Source organism: Buteo buteo, chromosome 4, assembly GCF_964188355.1.
Source record: "Buteo buteo chromosome 4, bButBut1.hap1.1, whole genome shotgun sequence".
Lineage (NCBI taxonomy): Eukaryota > Metazoa > Chordata > Aves > Accipitriformes > Accipitridae > Buteo > Buteo buteo.
In genome coordinates, this window is record NC_134174.1 from 13,442,459 (window position 1) to 13,462,575 (window position 20,117).

Genomic DNA, 20,117 nt, shown 5'->3' on the forward strand with positions numbered 1-20,117 from the left:
CTGATAACCGTGACACAACATGCAATGGAAATGTTCAGGTTTCCTCCATCTTTCTGGAATCATAACTTATGTGACAGTTACCCCCCCAGGAATTCTCCAGAAAAAGATTCAGACCTCATGGTGATCTGCTACTCATTTTTGTTTTGATTTTAAAAGCAACAATAGAAGCAAAGAAATTATTTTCACATAAACCTGTACCTGTTACCAACAAACACAAGTGAAAAAAACCTAGAAGTTTAGTTTCCATTTTCTTTATTCATGCTAATTAACTTTACATAACTTAAAGGAAATAACCTATTCCAGTGTTACTTTCATTTCTCATGCATATCCAGAATGCACAAGTGGTAACAGAGAGAAACAACTGCATGAATATTATTTGATTTCTTGAGTACGGTATGGACATTCAAAACGACATCATGTAAAGTTAAAGAAATGATACATAAAGATAAAAGACCAAGGCACACAGGTTCCCTATTTAAAAAAATAAAAATAAATCATGGAAGATTCAAAAAAACCACACAGCTTAAATACACACATTGTTTTCCACTGCATTCCTTTCGAGAGTCTTTGTGTAAAATTTGGTACCTAACGATTAAAGAAGCATTTGTTTTGTAATACAAACTGTTTGTTGAACAATTATTTTAAGTTACAATTCAAAATTAATTTATAAAGCTTCATACTTACACAAGAAACACGGAATGGTCCAAAAGTTACAGCTGCTTCTCCATACAGAGGCCAGTAACGTTCACATTTTTTCTGTTAAAGCAACGAATCCTAATTTAATTCATGTGTAGTACTGAAAGATGATGATCAACAGAAACAAAGCAGTCAAAATGAAAATCCTGAATGCCTTACTTTCTCTTATTTGGTGCTTTTCTTTAACATCTGCCCACTGGTGCCTTGCTGGACTTATTTTAAGACAGTAAAATGTTTTTTTTCTTTTGGATACCAAAAGAAAAACAAAACCAAAAACCTAGATGACCAATAAATACAGCCAAAAGACCCTTTGTAAATTAGGACATGAACTTCATGACTGCCTGCATATGTGCAAACACACATCAATACAGATGGAAGCTATGAGAGCTAATTTATTTTTTGTGAAAGTCTGGAGTTCACAATTCTGGACCACTTTTTTTTCCTTCTCAGGTCATAAGACTATAGCAGAGAGATTTAAAAGATAGATTGTTTTTACAGCTGTATCAATTGACAGGAAATCCTGAAGGACTCAGGATTTTGATAGTTGGCCTACATCCCACAAAGAGCAAGGTTTTTTTTCCATAGTGACATGACCAGAAACAGACCATTGGTACGGTTTGGTATACAAACACATATATTCCACTGAGATGACACCTACATAATAATGTAAATAAATGGAGCAAAGAAAAGCAGTCGGATTCATTATTTTTCATGCATACAAATGTAAGGATTGACATTCTCATTCAATCTGGCAGATTATTTTACAGTTACGGATTTGGCATATGAAGCTTCACAAGTATTGGCATATTGCCCCGCATGGACAATGGTCATTTAGTTTTGTATTTAGTATACATACCCTTCCCATTTCAAATTCTCGACAGGCCATTACAATTATCTGAAAAGGAAAAAAGACACTTGAAGTTAGCTGGGTTTAGATCAAGTAAATTCAGCAACACTTTACTGCTTGCTTCTATCTGGGCAAATACTGATACTCCTTCATTGGTTACTACTGAAGGGACTAATTAATACTATTTCCTACCAGCAGATACATGCTCTTTTAATTCTAAAATAGTACCCAAGTTCCATCCTGCACAAAATCTACAACACTACTACAACATTTTAAGGCTACTTAATTTGAATTCACTGTAATCCTGTACAAATATCTTACATATTTATTCAGCCTGACTATAAAGTCTAAACTTAATCAGAAAAATATAGAGCCATTTGCCGACTGGAAGAAACATAGCTATATTTGCTTAAATTAATACAGACTGCTTAAAATAGGTGCAAAAATCTATTTAAAAAACAGGAATCAGATTTCTTAGTTGAAGCTACTTGAGATACACTAATGTGAACAGCACAATAAAAATGCACCAACAGGTAAGCTATTTGTTACAATAAATAACCACAATTTAAGTGTCTGATAAAACAAAAAATATCTTCAGAAATAATTTGTTGAACATATCCAATTTTAACAGTACTTAAAAGTTAAGCCCTGATAATAGATGTTTAAACAGATATAGAATATATAAACCACTAAGTAACCCAAAATTAGCATAAATAAAAAGGGAGGCTTTTATTTTTTTTGTTTCACATGCTGCTTCTGTATATGATTTTGTCAGTCCACATTAAGTCAGAGTTGTAAGGTCTCCTACAGGACAGATGTAACCACAAGCACCAACCTATTCATAAATACACATGACTTCATATTCATTCAATAAAATTATTACTTTGAATTTACATTATTAAATTGAATAAATAATATTAGTGATATATAGAATGCTATTTAAACCACAAAAACAGGATTTGAGAAGTAAATGGACTAAATCACTGCCAATGTTTTTGATAATAGCCAGCTCAGGCAAAAGATACACAATCACTGTGCCACAAAATAAGGTAATACCCAGTCTTGGTTTTTAAGTAGGTACTTACGGCAACATTGTATTCCCATATCATCCTCCAGAAGTCTATTACTGTATTTGCTAGTGGTCCCTGGGTAGCAACATATGCTTTTGGCCCATGTACTCCCTAGGATTGCACAAAGGAACCATTAAAGTTTCTAAAGAAAATTTATCTGCACTGAATAAAAAAGGCTTTAGGTTATAATCATGTAAAATTAGAATATCTTTTTTTTTTTTTTGATACAACAGGAAGGGTGAATGTGAGTCCCATTTACATTAGTGGGAATTTTGCTAGTGATTTCAAGGGGACCCAAGATTATAACAGCTACTGTGCTGCCAGAGACTGTAACAAAAAATATTATTTTCTGTATGATCAGATTCTGAAGATTCCCTTTAAGTCCTCATTTTCTTTGTTACTCAAACATTTAATGATGAACATTTAAAAAACTTTCTGCTAAAAAGCATCCCCTCCTCCCAGTAATACATTTCAGAAATCCAAAATTTTAGAATTTCTTTATATAAAGTTCGAAGAAATTTACATTCAGCTTTTCAAGCTAAACATTCAATAAGCGAGATTTATAAGAACACCTGTTTCTGAATAAGAATTACTGTGTAGAAGCAGCATCAGAATAAGGCTACAAGGAAATCCTAAGATATTCACAATTGGAAACAAAAGTGTAACAGGCTTTTAGCCAAATTCTGGCTTCTCTTTAAGAATGTTATGTCTAACTCCATTGCCACACTTCTGCCATGAACAGCAAGAAGTACATATTAACATACACAATTTGTCAAATGCCTCATTTACGATCCCTCTCAAAGTCTGGTATTTTTAACACTACCAATTGTTAAAACAATCATATCTGAATTTCCCTGTGGTGTAAAGTTCCAATATGGTTGCCTGTCACTTTAAAATGAAGTATTTTATATTATACTTACACTTAGAGCCGTATTAAAACTCAAAAAAATTGCTTTATAAATGGCATCATGTTTGCAAATTTATTCGAACCATAATAAAAGAAAATCTTCCCTCACAGTTTTAAATTATCTCAGACTATAATAATATTAAAATTGCACTGATATGAAATAAAAGCTTAAAAAGAACTTAAAAACTGTTAAGGTAATACATACCTTAATAAAGTTTGCATTGATGTAGTCTGAATCTTGTGGGGGAATTTTTAAGGTCAGTTTAACCCGGCTATGATCAACTAAAAGAAGAATTTATTATTTTTTTTTAAACAAGAATTACAACACATGTAAATCAATATGTAACAGTAAATATAATATATACATATAGTACATATTATATGTAAAGAAGAAGTTACACATTAAAGAATGCTTCCCAAAGATAAGTCACACAAGCAAGTCAGTCAATTTAATTTGTGGGTAAATCAACTCAGGTAGGGATAAGCAGAGTAGGTCCTACTGCGATGTGCTTCTGATGCTCAAGTTTACAGAGTAACAACTACTGGAATTCCAAGACCAACTCATTACAAAGAGGCAAAATTCAATTGATCAGAACTAATCAAAATTGTAGTTACACAATATTAACACAGATCACGATGGTCAGAATTAAATGCACATTTGCAGAAAGAATAAAACACCAGTGCATAGTTAAAGGAGCTGGCAGGTCTTAAAGTCTCTGCCAAGGAGGACTCCAAGTATTACAACATGAAACATACACTGCGGTTCATTGCTTAGACACAGACTAACTTCTATCCCCCCAAAGACTGGGCTAGACACTTTGCTGGGGCACTTCTAAACGAAAAGCAGCAGATTCCTTCATTCAGGGGGTTTTGACATTTCAAGTTTCTGCCTCAAGCATTACTGTCTCAGAGAAAGCTTCTTATGAAAACAGCAGATCTTTGGAGACCAAAATCCTCAGCAGTCTTAAAAGTAGCCTTTATTACTTGTTGACAAAATAAACCAAACATCTTGGAATTATTTTTGGCATTGAAAACAAATTAAGTGCATCTTTAATACAAAAACAACTTGATGATTCTTACTAAGAAGGAGGGTAGGTTGTTCGCTAGTCCTTCCAGCTCTTGTTGATACCAACAATTCCTAGCTATCAAATAGAACTCTTTCAAACTATCTCTACAATAGAGGCTGTTTTAGTCAGAAATTCAGATTTAAAAAAAAAAATTATCTTCGAACTGGGGAACAGAAGTATCTGCAGAAACAGCACCTGCTCGAGCAATTTCTGTTACTTTCTGCTCCCAGGGTCAATTCCTCAATTACAGAGCAGCTGCTAAAACTTTTATTAGAACTAAATTCAAGAAAAAAAACAAAGAATGAGTCTATTTAAACAGAGGAAATATGGTTCATAGAGGGGGTTTTGTCAAAACATCACTGGTAATAAAACAAAGAACCATGCCCACAAGAAGTACATGCTAAGAGGTATTTCTATACAGAAAGCTCTTCCAAAAGCTTCCAAGATACTTGCTTCCAAGATGGTGAAATTTTCTGCCAGAGTCCTGATAACATGCAAAAAAATGTTTGTGTTACCATGCAATGCTTCCTAAAAAAGCACAAGTGTAGATTACAAGACATTTAGGTCACAGACTAAAGACAATGCACTCTCACATAAAAGCCTAGAGAAATCCTTAAAACATACTACACTGTATTACACTCTTATACATATAATCTAAAAGCATTAACACTTTATAAGCATGCAGTGATGGTGTCACAAACTTAATACTAAAAACTACTTTTAAATGGTGGATCAGACTAATTATAGTGGTAGGCTAATGAGGGCTCCTATCTTCCCAGCACAGTAGATCCAAAATTCTAGAGCAGTTTCCAAATGTCAACATTTCCAGCCTCCCTCTACCTACCACAGCTCAGCTCTTGCAGAGTTTTAGGTCTGGAACAGAATTCTCCAAGAAAAATTCCATTGCAGGTTCCAGCTTCAGAAGATTTAGTGCCTGAATATTTATATATACCTTAAAGGCTATATATTGATATATATATATATACATATGAGTTAGTATTGAGGTACTGATCTCTCTGGTAGCAGTAACAATTTCTGGTAAATATAGCACTAATATCTGATTCAGTTAGATTTGTAAGGTCTTTTCTGGATTTATAAAAGATAGGCAAAGTATCATCCCCCTTCGTCCTCCAAAACATCTCCTGGCTTTCATTTCTGTCAAGCTGGTCTCCCATCACTTCATTGCTGGACCCTTTGGATGTTTGATGTTTCAACTGAAAACATACCTTCAATTTTCTTCAATGTCAGCTTTGAGGTTTGCTCATTTTCCCCACTGTGATCTGTGTACCCTTTCAGTTCCCAGTGAATCAGTTTTTATTTTTACGTAGATGAAAGAAAAGCACATCTACCAGTCTAGTTGCAGCCATTCACTACTGTACTAGCTATTAAGTGTCTCATCAATTCAGCCTAGGTGCTACCAAGATTACCAAAATGCCAGCATGGAAGAAGAGAGTATAACAACTCGTATTATTAAGACAACAATAACAAGTTCCCCTCTCTTTTTCACTGCATCCTGGTCCTCCCAACTGAAAACACAAAACAAACACAAAAACTCCAATGATATTTAACTATTTTGCTGCAGCTGAGCTTAGTACCACACTACTCTTCAACATTTGATATATGTTATACATAAATCCTCTAGCAAAATATGAACACATATGCCTTTTCTAAACAATCTAGGGCCTGTGGCTTTAGGGCAAAGTTTACTGATGGAAGTGTTGCTCCAAACACTGATAAACAGTAAAAATTCCAGCACTAGAAAAACAGAGCACATGGGTATACAACAATCTGAAACACAATAATTTGCTGGAGTTTATTACTAGAACACATTTTGAAGACGAAAGCTAATGATGCTTATGACCATTTTGAACTTCCTATTCGTTATAAACCTCCTAACACTTCTGAGAAAGCTAAGCAGAGTAAAAATGTATCTGTTGCTAATCTTTCAGGATATGAAAAATGGCATTTGTCAGAAGACTATCCTTAATCTCACTGCTGCCTGTTCATATTGAGAAGCACAGTAAGAGCTTCTGAAATACACCTCACAAGCTACACAAAGTGAACTCGTAACAGGCAATCTTGTCATTACAGATCACTGATGCATTATATCACACATTGGTGGTTTCAAAACTTAAATTCTGCTCTGACTCTTGTTTTCTGTGTTCGTACGTTAAACAGGAATTTCATTTGGGCTCTAGCAAACTACAAACCAAAGATAATCCAGCACTGAAAGTTCTCTTGACACAGTTTGCAGGATACAAACAAGCAAAACGATCTATTTTACTCCAAACCACCAAGCCAGGTTCCTTAAGGCTCCTTAAAATTTCATCTAAAGTTTATGCTGACATCTTTTTTGTTTTCTACCATGAATAACATGCTCCTAAAGAAAAAAATACAGTTAAGCACCTAGTAAAGTTCTAGGCTATTCCAAGCTAAAATGAAAATGTCAGCTTGATAGAGCTTGGGACCTAGCACACTTTCCTTTGTCTTCTATTAACACATAAATCAGACTTACATGGCAATATATCCTTATATCTATTCTTTTTAACATTTTCTTCTTTTTCTCCAGTGGCTGTTGGGTAGATCTTCTCTGTTCTGTATTTTGTTGATAATCTTCTTAACCTCTGAAATAAAACATTTATGTTATATTTTCAAGTCTCAAGATAACAGAAACATACTTCATCAATTCAGCTAATACCTTGTGATAAGAAGATCACTCAAACCCTCTTCTCTCTTTTTACAATATTCACTATGATGAAGTTTAAAAATCTAATTATCCACTACTTTTAGGTCATCAGCAGTTTAAAGCCAAGTTGAAATCAGCTCTATACATCATGAGACATGGAACTTCACAAAAGCCACTACAGCCCCTGTATGGAATACAGCTATATTTACTTAAGAAATACACTACCCTGTTAGGGAGTAACAACTGCATTAAGAATACCTGTGAGAAACAGAAAAATCTCTTAATGCTCAGAATACCTGGAGGATGAGCATGGAGCAGGCTGGTTCAGAAACAGCTGTTAGCAGCTAGTACTTTGAAGCACATGGCTTCCAACACTGACAACTGAATAGAAAGCAAAATCTCACTTTTAACTCCTCATGCCCAACTCCTGTTGAGCTTCAAGCTCACCCAGACAAAGAAGGTCCCCGCCTCTCAGGTACAAGGTATTTGCAATTAAGGTGAGTGACAGGAGGTCTGCTGTATTCACAACAATGTCCTTTTTTCCCCCCTCCATCTATTTCAAATCCTAGAAATTTGAAACAGTCAAAATCTCTAATAATAAAATCCAGCCCATGCCTTCCAGCAACCTAGGAAATAACAAGAGCAATACAGCTTTTATCATCCCACTCAAATTAGGCCTTTGCAACCTTAGAACTGAGGAGGGAAAAGAGGTATAAATCATTTTTGGAAAAAAAAAAAAAAAACAACACAAAAAAACCCCAAAAAACTCAAGAGGAGCCAGCAGTGCTTATTATTTTAGATTGTGTAGACATCCAGATTTAAAAATGAACCTGAAGAACTCAAAGTTAACTCTGGCTTCCAGCTAAAGCTAGGTGGTTGTAACACCAGCCATTCTGTGGACACTGACATGGTACTGGTATGCAAGATGATCAAGAGGAAAACAGAGAAGGTAGCTTCAAAGAACTTTACTATCTCTATTAAGTGGTATTCTGCACAGGAAGGACAGAGTTGCTCATGTTCCCCTCCTTCCATCTTTAATGCTTGATTATCATCCTTGAAGACCCAAAATTGTTCATGGCTTGCTTTCTTTTAGGCAAGGGGGAGAATGGGCAAGGTTGGTTGCTACTTAAAAACATAAATCCTGTTTATCACTGACTATGCAACAACATACAGGCAGAAGGGCATCATAATTAAGAGGATCTGCTTGGAAAGCCAGTTTTCTTCTTGAATTCTTCTAAAACACTTGGGAGACTCACAGCGCACTTCAATTTTTTAAAAAAGAAGGAAAAATTAATTGGCAACTCCAGTCCCTCAATAATTCTTCTAGAAAAAAAGGAAAAGAAAAAACACACAAAATCTAGCATTTCTGTTACCCACAGACAAACACTTTCATAAAATTTGCCTGGATATCATGAAAAAACAGCAAATTTTATACACAAATGTGGATAAAACTTTGCATAAATTTAGTTGAATAACATGCATCTAATAATCCATAAAAGTAGCATTTACAGAGCAAAAACAATGGCAAGGTAAAATAAATTTTAAAAAGCAAATCAAGAAATACCAGTTTTCAGACAATTTTTTTTTCTTCTCCGATGACTTTATCACAGATTAAATCACTGAACACTAAAAAGAGTAACATAACTAGCATGCAGGGGTCTTATTCTTAAAATGCATTGCTCTTGAAAAACTTGCAATGTTAATCGATGAAGAAAAAACAGTAAATATTTGGAGATGGAACAGTAAGTCTCTGACCACATGGTGATCGAAGTGCTAAATATATTATCTGAAAACATTGCTACAGTGAAGAATAGGAAGATTGAATTCTTGAAAAGACATGTAAACAGTTACAGGAAGCTTCATCTTTGCAATACTAAAAACAAATTCACAGCATAACCTATATGCATAGCAGGCAGGGAAACCTGGTTTGTAACATGGTACAGACAAAGAATACCACTGCACATGGGAGACATACTGTCCTATGTAACACTGCCCTTACCTATGTCAAAATAAAACATTGTGCCTGTGCTAAGACTGGGCACAACCAGGAGTCTAGAAATAGCAATATAAATACACATAATTTAGCTATATCACATAAGAATAGCAAGACTGAGAAATAGTTTGAAACAGGCTATAAGCCTCCACTTCAGGGGTGGGGTGGGGAGCAAAGAGAAACAGTGATACTTTCCAAGCACAGCCACCAATATGATTTTGTATATTGTTCCACATCTCAATCTGGTTATGAGATTTGGGGTTTGGTTTTGGTTTGTTTTGTTGGGTTTTTTTCCATCTTGCTCATTTTTATGGGACAAATGCCATGACTCTGCTTAGAAAAAGTAACAGAAAGAAGTCTGGAGAAAAAACAACCTCTGAAAACCCTGAGTAGAAGCAGAAGTTATTTTGCATGAGAAAGGATACACTTGAGGAAGTGATACAGGAAAACAGTCAGGTATCAAAAAGCACTCCAAGAAGATGATCCTTTTTGCTTTAGCCCATTTTAAAAGGCATGCAATAAAAAGCACATTCACAGGTACAACTTGGACCCATCGTAAGCCAAAAAGGCCAGAGTGACTAGTACCAATTTCCATTTTCTAGAAATTGATGCTATAAGAAGAATTCAGCATAGCCTACTCCCCTGCATGATTCAATAACTGTACAATCTGCTAAACAGACTGGAAAGTAGGATTAGCGTAGCCCAGCTCCAAGGCAAGACTGGAACTGAAATACAGGTTGATTTTAGCACACATCTGTTCCTAAAATACTTTAGGATCCATGCTTTTAATGCATGTTTGTCAGCTGTTCTATGACATGGGTAATAGAAGATGAGTACAGTCCTGAGAGCAATCAGAAAGAGTAAGTAGTACTCTATGATTTGTAGTAGTATCTGCTACATGGAATAGTATCTACTTCACACTTTGGAAGAGAAAGAATTGACTGAAGAGTAAGGAAAGAATTCTAAAAACTGAGCTTTGAATGAAGTACCACAGGAATGGAAAAGTGCCAGACACAGCAGAAGATTCTGCCCTACATGCAACAGAAAATTGCTGCAGAAAGCTATTGCAATGTGCACACACAGCTTGCTGTAGGATGCAAGAGATTCAGTGCTTCCTTCCTAGGTTACAGCCTAGAGTGACCAGAAGGAGAAGAATGTACTCAATAGCAGAATGGGGGTAACAACAGGGCAGAAGAAGGAAGTATTTGTTCAGACTATGGTAAGTTGAGGACAAGATAGCCAGTAAGATCTGCCACAGTCCAGTTTCATGCTCATTCATAATTAACAACTGTCTACAGTACAAAGCAGCACTCATTTGGGTTAAGGCAGTAAACTGCAAAATCGCTTCCCAGAAGCTACTCGGATGCCAACAGCAGGGACACTAGAGATCCAGCCTGGTGCCTCTGCAGATAACAGTGGACACTTCGATGACACTTGCATATTCACTGGAACTGCTACTCTGGTACCACAAAAATCTTTATTCTTTTAAGAACAAAATGGTCAAAAAGTGTATATTCATGATTCATCATACTTGAAGAACTACATTCACGAGGCCTTAAGTTCCATTCTCATTAGAAAAGCTCGAGTTTAATTCTGCTTATTCATTGCGTGACAGAAGTGGTTTGTGGGATGGTGACAAACACTTACCACATGTGACAGTGGGGAGACAAAACTTTGAAGCAATTTGAGTTTCAGAAACGTACTTCCAACTTCCACAGTGGTTTGACAGCCTGTACTACAAGTCTACTTCAATGTTTTTACAAAAAGACAAACCAGCTTTTCAAACCCAACTTGTGGAATCCTAGCATATTAAGAAGAACTTAGTCCAATCAGTTCAGGAAACACAGATTTCTGACTTTTGCAGTCAAACTATTTAATCTATTTAACACTTTAGAAAGCCTGTAAAGACACATTTCTGGATATCATAGAAATGTTGTTTGTGAATTGAAGAAAATACTTATACAGCCTATTGAGATTTGAAGAACTCACTTTAAAAGCCTGAACTTATGATACAAAAGTTCTCATAACTCCTTTCTGGGCTTCTTTTCAAGGAAATATTTCACCAGGGTTTCACTTGCTTAAAGACCTCAAATTGTCTCCTAAGCCTTATCTGACACTTCCAATGGTCAAAACATCAGGTAGTAAAACAGTGATGTTTGCTTGAATCTCCTTTTTGACAATACCTGAGGAGCAGTACATATAGCGTAAAACGTCAGCTGCTATAATACTCCACAGCACCCATGGTTCATTTGCTATGTGACAACAGCCAACAGCAACAGGCTTAGAAAGCTCTACATGCTCAACTATGGCAGAGTTGTGAGATAACACCAATCACACAAGAACATATTTTGTTTTGCAAAATTTGCTTAAGTGCATTAAGACATAGTCAAAGAACTGAAAATTAAAGAAAAGCTTCCATGAAAGTTACCTTAAAAATCAAAGCATAAAAGATACTAGGAAACACTTAAAAAATGTTGTATTAATGCAGTCATTTAATGAAATAAGATAGCTATTTCCATCATGAGCTTGACATTGCATTGTTCTTACTAGCAGCAGGGGAAGAAAAACACATGAATTATGGTCAACTGTGCTGTCATCCTAGTAATTTAGATAAACACTACTAGGGCACAATAAATTTCCTAGTACTTTTATACAGTGAGGAAAATGTACCTGTAAGCAGCAGTGTGAACCAAACTATCACAAAAATGTAAAAATAACTACCTTCTTGCTATCTACGGTCAGATTACACAGGTTTCAGATTCTATACCAATACTACGAACACAGACATGCCAGAGACGCCTTTGTCAAACAACAGCTCAAGTGCAGACATGGATGTATTACTGCTCAAATGGAGCTCTGACTTTCTAAAACTGCTTTGGTTCCAGAAGTATTTTAGCTTAAAGTCCATGCAAAGCCAGCTGGAGTTTCCCTATACCACTTTCTCATCACTGAGGGCTTTGGGAAACATCAAGACAAGCTGATGCTAATAAACTCAGCTGGAGGATGGACTATTCTGAATCAGGGGTGCCTCTGCAGCTCTGGGTTGCAACAGCAAGGAATAAATGAACACAGTGAACTGGGTTTTATTTAGTCACTCTGCCAGAACAAGAGCTGCATGGGGAGAGTGGGGCCCAGTACAGCTTAGCCAAAAGTTTCTGGGGAAGTCAGGTCCAGTTGAGCTGAATCAACACTGAACTGTCCCACATGGGATATCACTGGTTACCTCCATTCCCCTGTTAACTAGCACAAATAATGCAGAGTTTAATATAATTTCAGGTATCATACTTGCATTTAAGCCTCCCAACTATCTCTGTGGTTTATATTCATACAAATAAACACAGCATGAAAATGTGAAGAGACCTACATGCAAGATAACATCCAAAGAGCCTAAGCTGACAATTAAAATTAGTTATGATACTAATACTTAGTACATACATATAAAACTAATTTTTGAGAGTATCCCTCTCACCACTTTGCCTTAAGAGTATTCGAAAAACAGCATACACTTGTGACATGTGTCAATCTTTCCCCAGTTATTCCTGTCAGCTTTCAAACAACAATTATTTTTAAGAATTCCTAGCCATCAAGATGGAAGGAAAAAGCCTTCCCAAACACTAGCCAAGCATAAATAATGAAAGGAGAATGATCTGGTTCTGTAAAAGAAAAGCTCAACATTCAGAAGCTCAACCATATCTCAACATTTGCAGATGGCTTTGGCTGCAAGGAACAGGCTAGCAGTCTGGATTTATCCTATTTCAAGCCCTGAAAGGAGATTGCAAGCTGAATTGATAGAATTGATAGATACAAGAAGTTTTCACTACCTTAGCATTCTCTTCTACTGAGACCTACTAACTCTCAAACTCTAAGTGCTCCAAGGGAACATCTGCTGAAGTGATTAATAGACCAGCCTGGTAACTAAGTCCCTTGGGAGCACTGTGTTCTGTGTTTCATAGCAGGACAATGACAGGTCTAAAAACCCCACTGTGTTCAAGGAGGCTTGTGTGAACCACATAAAAGAAAAATCCCTCCAGAATTACCCAGGAAACTGAGAACAGCACCATGTCAGTACTAGACGGTATGGTGTATTCTATAATATCTTAACTCTGTTTGGTATTTTCTCAGGGAGGAGGGGAACTCATTCGGTGGCATTAATTGGAGATTCATATCCAATAAAGAAGCATCATTCAATGAAGACAATAACAATACTGAAAGGAGCCAGTTAAGGAGTACATCCTACTTTCTTCAGTATCACATTAAAACTGGGAACAGGTAAAAAAAAAAAATGACAGCATGCTCTCAAGAATTAGGTACTGTCAGAGTTAAGACCAATGTTTTCCATCTTTCCAAACCTGTGTATTCCCTAACAAAGATGTTAGAACCAGCCATGTCTCCCACACTGCTAATAACTAAAGATAACTTTACAGACATATCAAAATATGGGCTGATTGCTTCAAAAGTCTCCTTTTCTCTCTCTCATTTCTGAAACTATTTTTATACTATCTGCATGTTAATCCCATTAAATTAGCAGTATTATCAATTACATTTGCAGTTAATCTATGTTCAGAGTAATAGTTAAGCAACATACATACTGCCAGTAATGGGCTAGTTTTACAAGGATGGAGGACTAAAGAGATCTGTGGTTTGTTGATGAGCAAGTATATAAGCAGACAAAGCAAAACATTAAATTACTAAAGCATACTCAAGTTTTAGTTAGTAAGTTACTAATGTATGTGCTAAGATATTCTAGAAAGCTCTGCAGCATACTCATTACACATATAAGAACTGGGTTTGTAACTTTCTATCTCTGACCATACTGTTTCCTTAGCACACTCAATTTATTGCAGAGACCATTATGAACACATTACATCAAGTGAAAATGTGCAGGACAACACAGCAGTGACAGTTAGTTACAAGCTATGAGTGAAGAACAAAAACTTCTATTAGTCTGAAACCATGTGATTAGAAAATTGACTGCTTTGGGTTGAAGGCTAGGAAGCATGTCTTGATGCAGAAACAGAAAAGGCATTTAAAATTATCACTCACTACAAATAATAGGCTTCTTAACAGTGTTAAAGCAATTCAGGAACAATTCTTGATATTCTAAAACAGAAATAAGCCTCAGATATTTTGCAACAAGATGATTTTCAGACCCAACAATATAAACACAAACAGTATAAGGAAGCAAAGCAGTTAAAGAAACAAAGGGAGAAACAAAACTCATAACCATGGAACCCCCCTGCTTAAAAGCATGATTTCCAAGTTACTGGATTCACTATTTTCTTCTTATTCCTTCAGTCCCAGGTTTTGGTGGTTCTGTGCATGCTGACAGCACAAGTATATTAAAAAACATCGCATTTAATCTTGATTTTTCCCTTTAAATCTTTCTTTGAACATACACAGCTCTTACTCATCTCACCTTGCTATGTGATTAAAAGTGAAGATGCTCCTAAAGAAAGCTATGGCAAATAATTTTTAAGATAATGTTTTTACAACATTCTAGTTGATGAAATGTTTCAATGGATTCAATCAACATATCTGCAAAAAATCCAGCAGCTCGTTACTGAAGAAAACAGCTACTAAATACAGTAAAAAACCTCAATTAACTGTAGCATATAAAATATGCCATCTTCCTATTTAAGCCTTCTATACCAGTCTCCTCACTGTTTCATTTTTCGCAAGTAGTTGAACTTTCAAGTCAAGATGGTAACTAAAGGCTTGAGTTGTCCTTCATACAATTTTCTGCAATTTTTTTAAGACAACTAACACCATTCATTTTGGGGGGAAATGAATGACGATTGTTTCTTATGTGAAAAAAATTTACTAATATCTAAAAATGTTTAAAGTCTTAAAACTCGCAGAATAAGTATGCATACCAATCTACTGAATACAAAACATCTGGAAATAAGGAAGCAAAAGACAGTTTTCCCCACCTCCAGACCTTTTTGTCACAACACTGTAGATATCAACTGTATTAGTAGTTCTTGTACAATTTTACTGCCAGCATTTTATCAGTTTTGCTGATTTGTTCAAGAAACTGAGGGATGCATATTTATGCCTCATTTAGGTTGAGCTACATTCAGGTTTGAGTCAGAAATTTGAAGTCTTATCATATAATGGCTATAAATAACTTGCAAAAAGAATTGTCAAACTCAGTCCAGTTTTCATTACATGCGTATTTCCTTTGCAGCAGGAAACTACTGTACCATCACATAACAAGGGTACATAACAGCTTCCTACAAAACAGGGTTTAGGCACACGTAGGGGACAACAGGAAAGGTTACGCATTGTAGCTGTTCACCGAGATGTCATCTATACGTGCAATCAGTGCAGGCATTTACAGTGTAAGCAGAGCAAAACTACGTATCTCACCCTAGACTATGGTAGCCCTCAGATCTCTGGGGGAATTCAGCAATGTGACAATAACAGGTCAGTTGGGAGTGTGCACAAACATCTCGAATCCAGAGTGTCCAAAACCAAAAGGAAGATTGCTCAATCTTGTTATGGTCCCAAAGATTTGAGCTGCTCAGTAAGACAGTAACCAGAAGCAGAATCACTGATATTAAGCAGAGATTTAGCCTTAAATGAAAAGATGGAGAGAACAGTTTTAAGTGGCCACCTCATCTCTCATCTTGCAAAAGCAAGCAGAAGTAAACCCGCAACACCAACCCTGCCATAGCAGAGCCTTGCTGAAAAGTCTTGCCAGGAGCAAGTCTCAGAGCAAGTATGAGACAGCTGGGATGAACTTTCCACTCTGATGCTGGAACTGGGGTTGGTTTGTTTGTTTTAAAAGCAAAAACTGGTATAGGTCCAGGTAAACCTTCTCTCAAGAGCCACCCTTTGACCATCCAGGAGAAGCGCGCACTACCATCCACTCTATCTAGACAGACTAGCTCTGAAGTCAAACAAATTTTGACATCCTGGATGTGACATTGACACTGTCAGTGCAACATCTGAACTAAGTGAAGGCTTTTACAGAGTGTGCCCTTCACCTGAAATAAAGATACTTGTCCTACTTCCCTTACACCAGATTGAAAGTTTCTCATGGAAGTCAAAGCCCAACAGCTATGACCTAATAAGAATAGATATCAAAGTAATAGCATCCCCAGGACCAGCCCATGGAAGCACAGAAGAAATTATCTAAAGGCAAGTTGAGACTTCTTCCACAAAAAACACCCAGAAGGCAAGAGGTTTTATTCCAGCTTAATCAGGTAGCTAAAAGGAATGTAACCTATGCTTTTTTCAGGGCTACATGAGAGGGGCTGGCCCAGTCACTGTCAGTTATGACTCTACAACTCTTCGGTTTCAGTGCTCATGCCTTAACAGACATAACATCGTTAAACAGTCAAAAGCACCTTGTGACAAGCATTCAAAGGAAAAGCTGTATAGCCAATACAGATCAGGTACAATTCATATAATCAAGCAATACAAGGATCTAAATAGATATCAGCTAAGCCTCTGTCCTTGAAGAATGTTTAGTTTGTTTAACCACATCAATTCTCCCTGAGAAATTTCATAATCTATTGCCATCAAAACTTTCTTCCCCCCACAGTCATTACCATTTTCTTGCTTGTGACTTCATAGTAACTTCATAGTATGTGGAATGAGGCATTAAATTCCATGGAGAATATATATATATTTTGCTTTTGTGTCTGCTCAGCACTAAAAAAGGAAAAACAAACAAACAAACAAAAAAATCCTCCACCAAACCAACCCCGAAGTTCTTCTCCCTCTTCCTTCACAAGATGCAAAACTCTTCCTCTTTTCCCACGCCTTGGAACACACTTCCTTGAGGTCAGTGTTTGGTTTTGGCCCAATTATACTAGGTGGAAAAAAAAGCACCACAACCGAAACAGGAAACCCTGAGCTTTCAGTCCAATAGAAGTAAACTAGAATTTCCTACCTGCTGGTCCCCCATTACCAAAGCTGCCAGAAATAAAGGCACAGGAGAATAGCCTTAAGGCATTTTAATAAACACCCCCCCCCCCCCAAAAAGGGTCTGCTATAGCTGTTATGTCCTGCCTTACAGAACGGCATCAAGGCTTTTAACAGCTATGTCTTACCAATTTATCTGAAACAGAGCTCCTGACCTGTAAGACTTTCACTGGGAATGACTTTAAGCTGAAAAGCTGGAGCCTAACAAATGTTCTGGGTAAAAAGCATAGCTGTTTGCGCAGTCAAGAAACATTGCAACTGGGACCAAATTACCTTACTGAAACATCTCTAGAAGTCAAAGGTGCTGCTCCTTTCAGCTATATGACATCCTCTAGCATACAGTTGAATCCCTATGTGATGACGTAAGTCCAGTGTTAAATACACTGATGTTGGACATGCAAGCAATTCCAATAAAAATATGCCAATTTTATCTTTCCCCAGAAGTGTAGCTTTTTTTCAGAAGCAGGGTTGTATAGAAATACAGTATCTGTAGAGACATTCAGTAGTTTAGAACCCCCAGTATTCAGCAGGCAAGATTAAGATACTGCTAATATAGTTATTTTAGCTCATAATTGGCAAGTAGAACACCCGCAAGGTTTTAACGACTATTCCCCCTTCGAAAAGCCACAGTCTAAAACCTTTCCAGACATAAATACAAAAAAGAAAACTTCTGACAAGCACTGAATCAGTACTTCCATGCAGTAACATATACACAGGAAATATATAAGGAAATGTTAAGGGAAAGAGAAGGTATCAAATAGAAAATACATTTCTACTAACTGGAGAAAACATGCTTACAACTATTTTCACCCCTTCTTTAAGGCTGCGCCTGGAAGCCAAGGAATGTGCTAGTTATAAAGAGACCATTTATGACAGAGTTCAATAGCATTTTAAGAGCCAGAAAGAAGTAGCCTCATTAAAGACACAAACTTGTACTAAGATTTCAACTGTAATAACCCTAGCTAATAACCAGCACAATATTTATGGATAGGCAAAGGAATTTTGTGTCATAATTTTTTATATTTGTAATTTTTGCCTAACAAATGTGTCCCCATCAGTTCAAAAGCACACACCTTCCAACCAGAATATGCCGATTCTGGTTTCAAAAGAGATAGAACAGGGAATGCAATGGCCAACAAAATTTTCATAATTCCAGCAGAAAGAGCTATAAAGCAACTACTCAAATGAAACCAAAGCAGCAATGTCTAGTACAGAAACAACAAATCTAGACAGTGTTATTCACAAGCATGATTTTAGATTATTTCTCTCCATTAATTTTTTTGTTTTAATGGCTGAACATTCAAGACTTAGCAGTAATACTGCTAAATGCCTGAACAATATCAACTCTACCATTTAGTTTGTTTCTGCTGAATTTAAAAAAAGTCCTTAAACCTTCTGCACACATACTGTGTCGTATGCAGTTCCCTTCTACAAAAGTAACATAGACAAATATGCAGCATTTTCTATGACCTTATAATACTACCACTCATACAGAAAATGTTTCTTAATTTCCTCATATTTTGTTCAACAAAGTGCTTCCAAAAAGTAAAGGCTATGATTTTTCTTGAATATAACCATTTCAAATATATTATTTGACATACCATTAACATAAAGTTCCATGGTAACCTTAATCACAGGTATTTTCAAGGCCATGCAAATCCAAAAGTGACTAGCAAAAGAAATAGTTGCCTTTTCCACAGTCATATATCATGATTTCATTAGAACACCCAGAGACAAGAATACTACACTTAAGTTAGTAAAAAGTAAATTAAAATACCATTTTAATCAAACAGTTTGAAGTTTAACCTTTTTAAATCAGGAACATTTTAGAGGAAATTTTTAATTCTGAAGACTTGTAAAAGCTCACATCAAACTAAAGGGTCAAGTAACAAACATATTGTATACACGCTCTTTTAAAACCAGCATTGAGAACCTAAATTCCTGATACTTATAAAATAAAGCCTTTATAGAAATTTTATTGCCTTTTGTACACCAAAGTTGCAAGTCAAACTTTAAATTAATTTCCAGTTTGTAGGATACCTTTATTACATATATAATGTAATTACTTCTGAAATTCTTCTATTTGGGGGAGCAGATAAACGTTTACTTCATACGAAGTATACACGCAATCACATAAAGGTTTCTAAAATAGCCTCTCACTGATGTTTGTACCCTGCAGGCTATGTTTGTTACACAGCTAATTTGCGAAATGCAGTCCTCCTACTGTGCCAAATTTCAACAAATACGAAGGTACTAAAGTCTGGTAAACTGGTAAAATGTAGCTGATTCAGGCAAGTGCCTTGTCAATCAAGCTGCTGATAAATTTAAAATAACCCTCAACTGTCATCATTTTAAAAAGCTGAGTATTTACAATCCAGAATGTAGAAGTTGATAGTTTGTTTAGTAAGCAATAGTGAACCCTCATGAAGTTTTTTCTATCTGAAATACAAACAACTTTATTCAACACCCCTGGGGTTCTAGATGATAGATTTACTTCCAGATATTACAGAAATGCACAGGAATACCTTCAGATCCAGCCTCAAGATTCTTATCTATAATTCTCATCTATGTGGAATAAGTGACAAAGTAATAAGACTCCACTTCCTTTCTTGGGAAAGGAAGCTGTTCTAACCTGAGCTTCAAATAAGTATTTGATATGGTGCCAATTCAAAAGAAGAGCATGTGAATTTTTACAAGAATTCAGGTGAGCCAAGAGTCTCTTTAGTCTTTTTACAAGAAAAAATATTGGAAAAAATATCATCTGACTGAAGGCATTTCACAAGCAGAGTTTCTCAAACAACTTCCCAGGCCAATCCAGCATTTTCCTTCATGAGTTCTCATGAAAAGCAGAGCACACTAACAGACATTTGATGACAAAGCTAGAAAACAATCAACAAGAGGGGAAGATGGGAATATAAC

The 20,117-nt window shown here is 36.1% G+C and overlaps 1 protein-coding gene across 2 annotated transcripts in view; it reads right to left on the bottom strand.

Moving 5' to 3' along the window:
• Positions 1 to 20,117, bottom strand: part of PTPN12 (protein tyrosine phosphatase non-receptor type 12) — an 81,515-nt gene that overhangs the window by 38,526 nt on the left and 22,872 nt on the right. For both annotated transcript variants that reach the window (XM_075024765.1, XM_075024764.1), the window contains 5 exons: positions 7,103 to 7,211; positions 3,726 to 3,802; positions 2,629 to 2,724; positions 1,553 to 1,591; positions 685 to 756 (listed from right to left, as the gene is read on the bottom strand). In XM_075024765.1, coding sequence (XP_074880866.1) covers positions 685 to 756; positions 1,553 to 1,591; positions 2,629 to 2,724; positions 3,726 to 3,802; positions 7,103 to 7,211 — 393 coding nt within the window. The remainder of the gene's footprint in view (positions 1 to 684; positions 757 to 1,552; positions 1,592 to 2,628; positions 2,725 to 3,725; positions 3,803 to 7,102; positions 7,212 to 20,117) is intronic.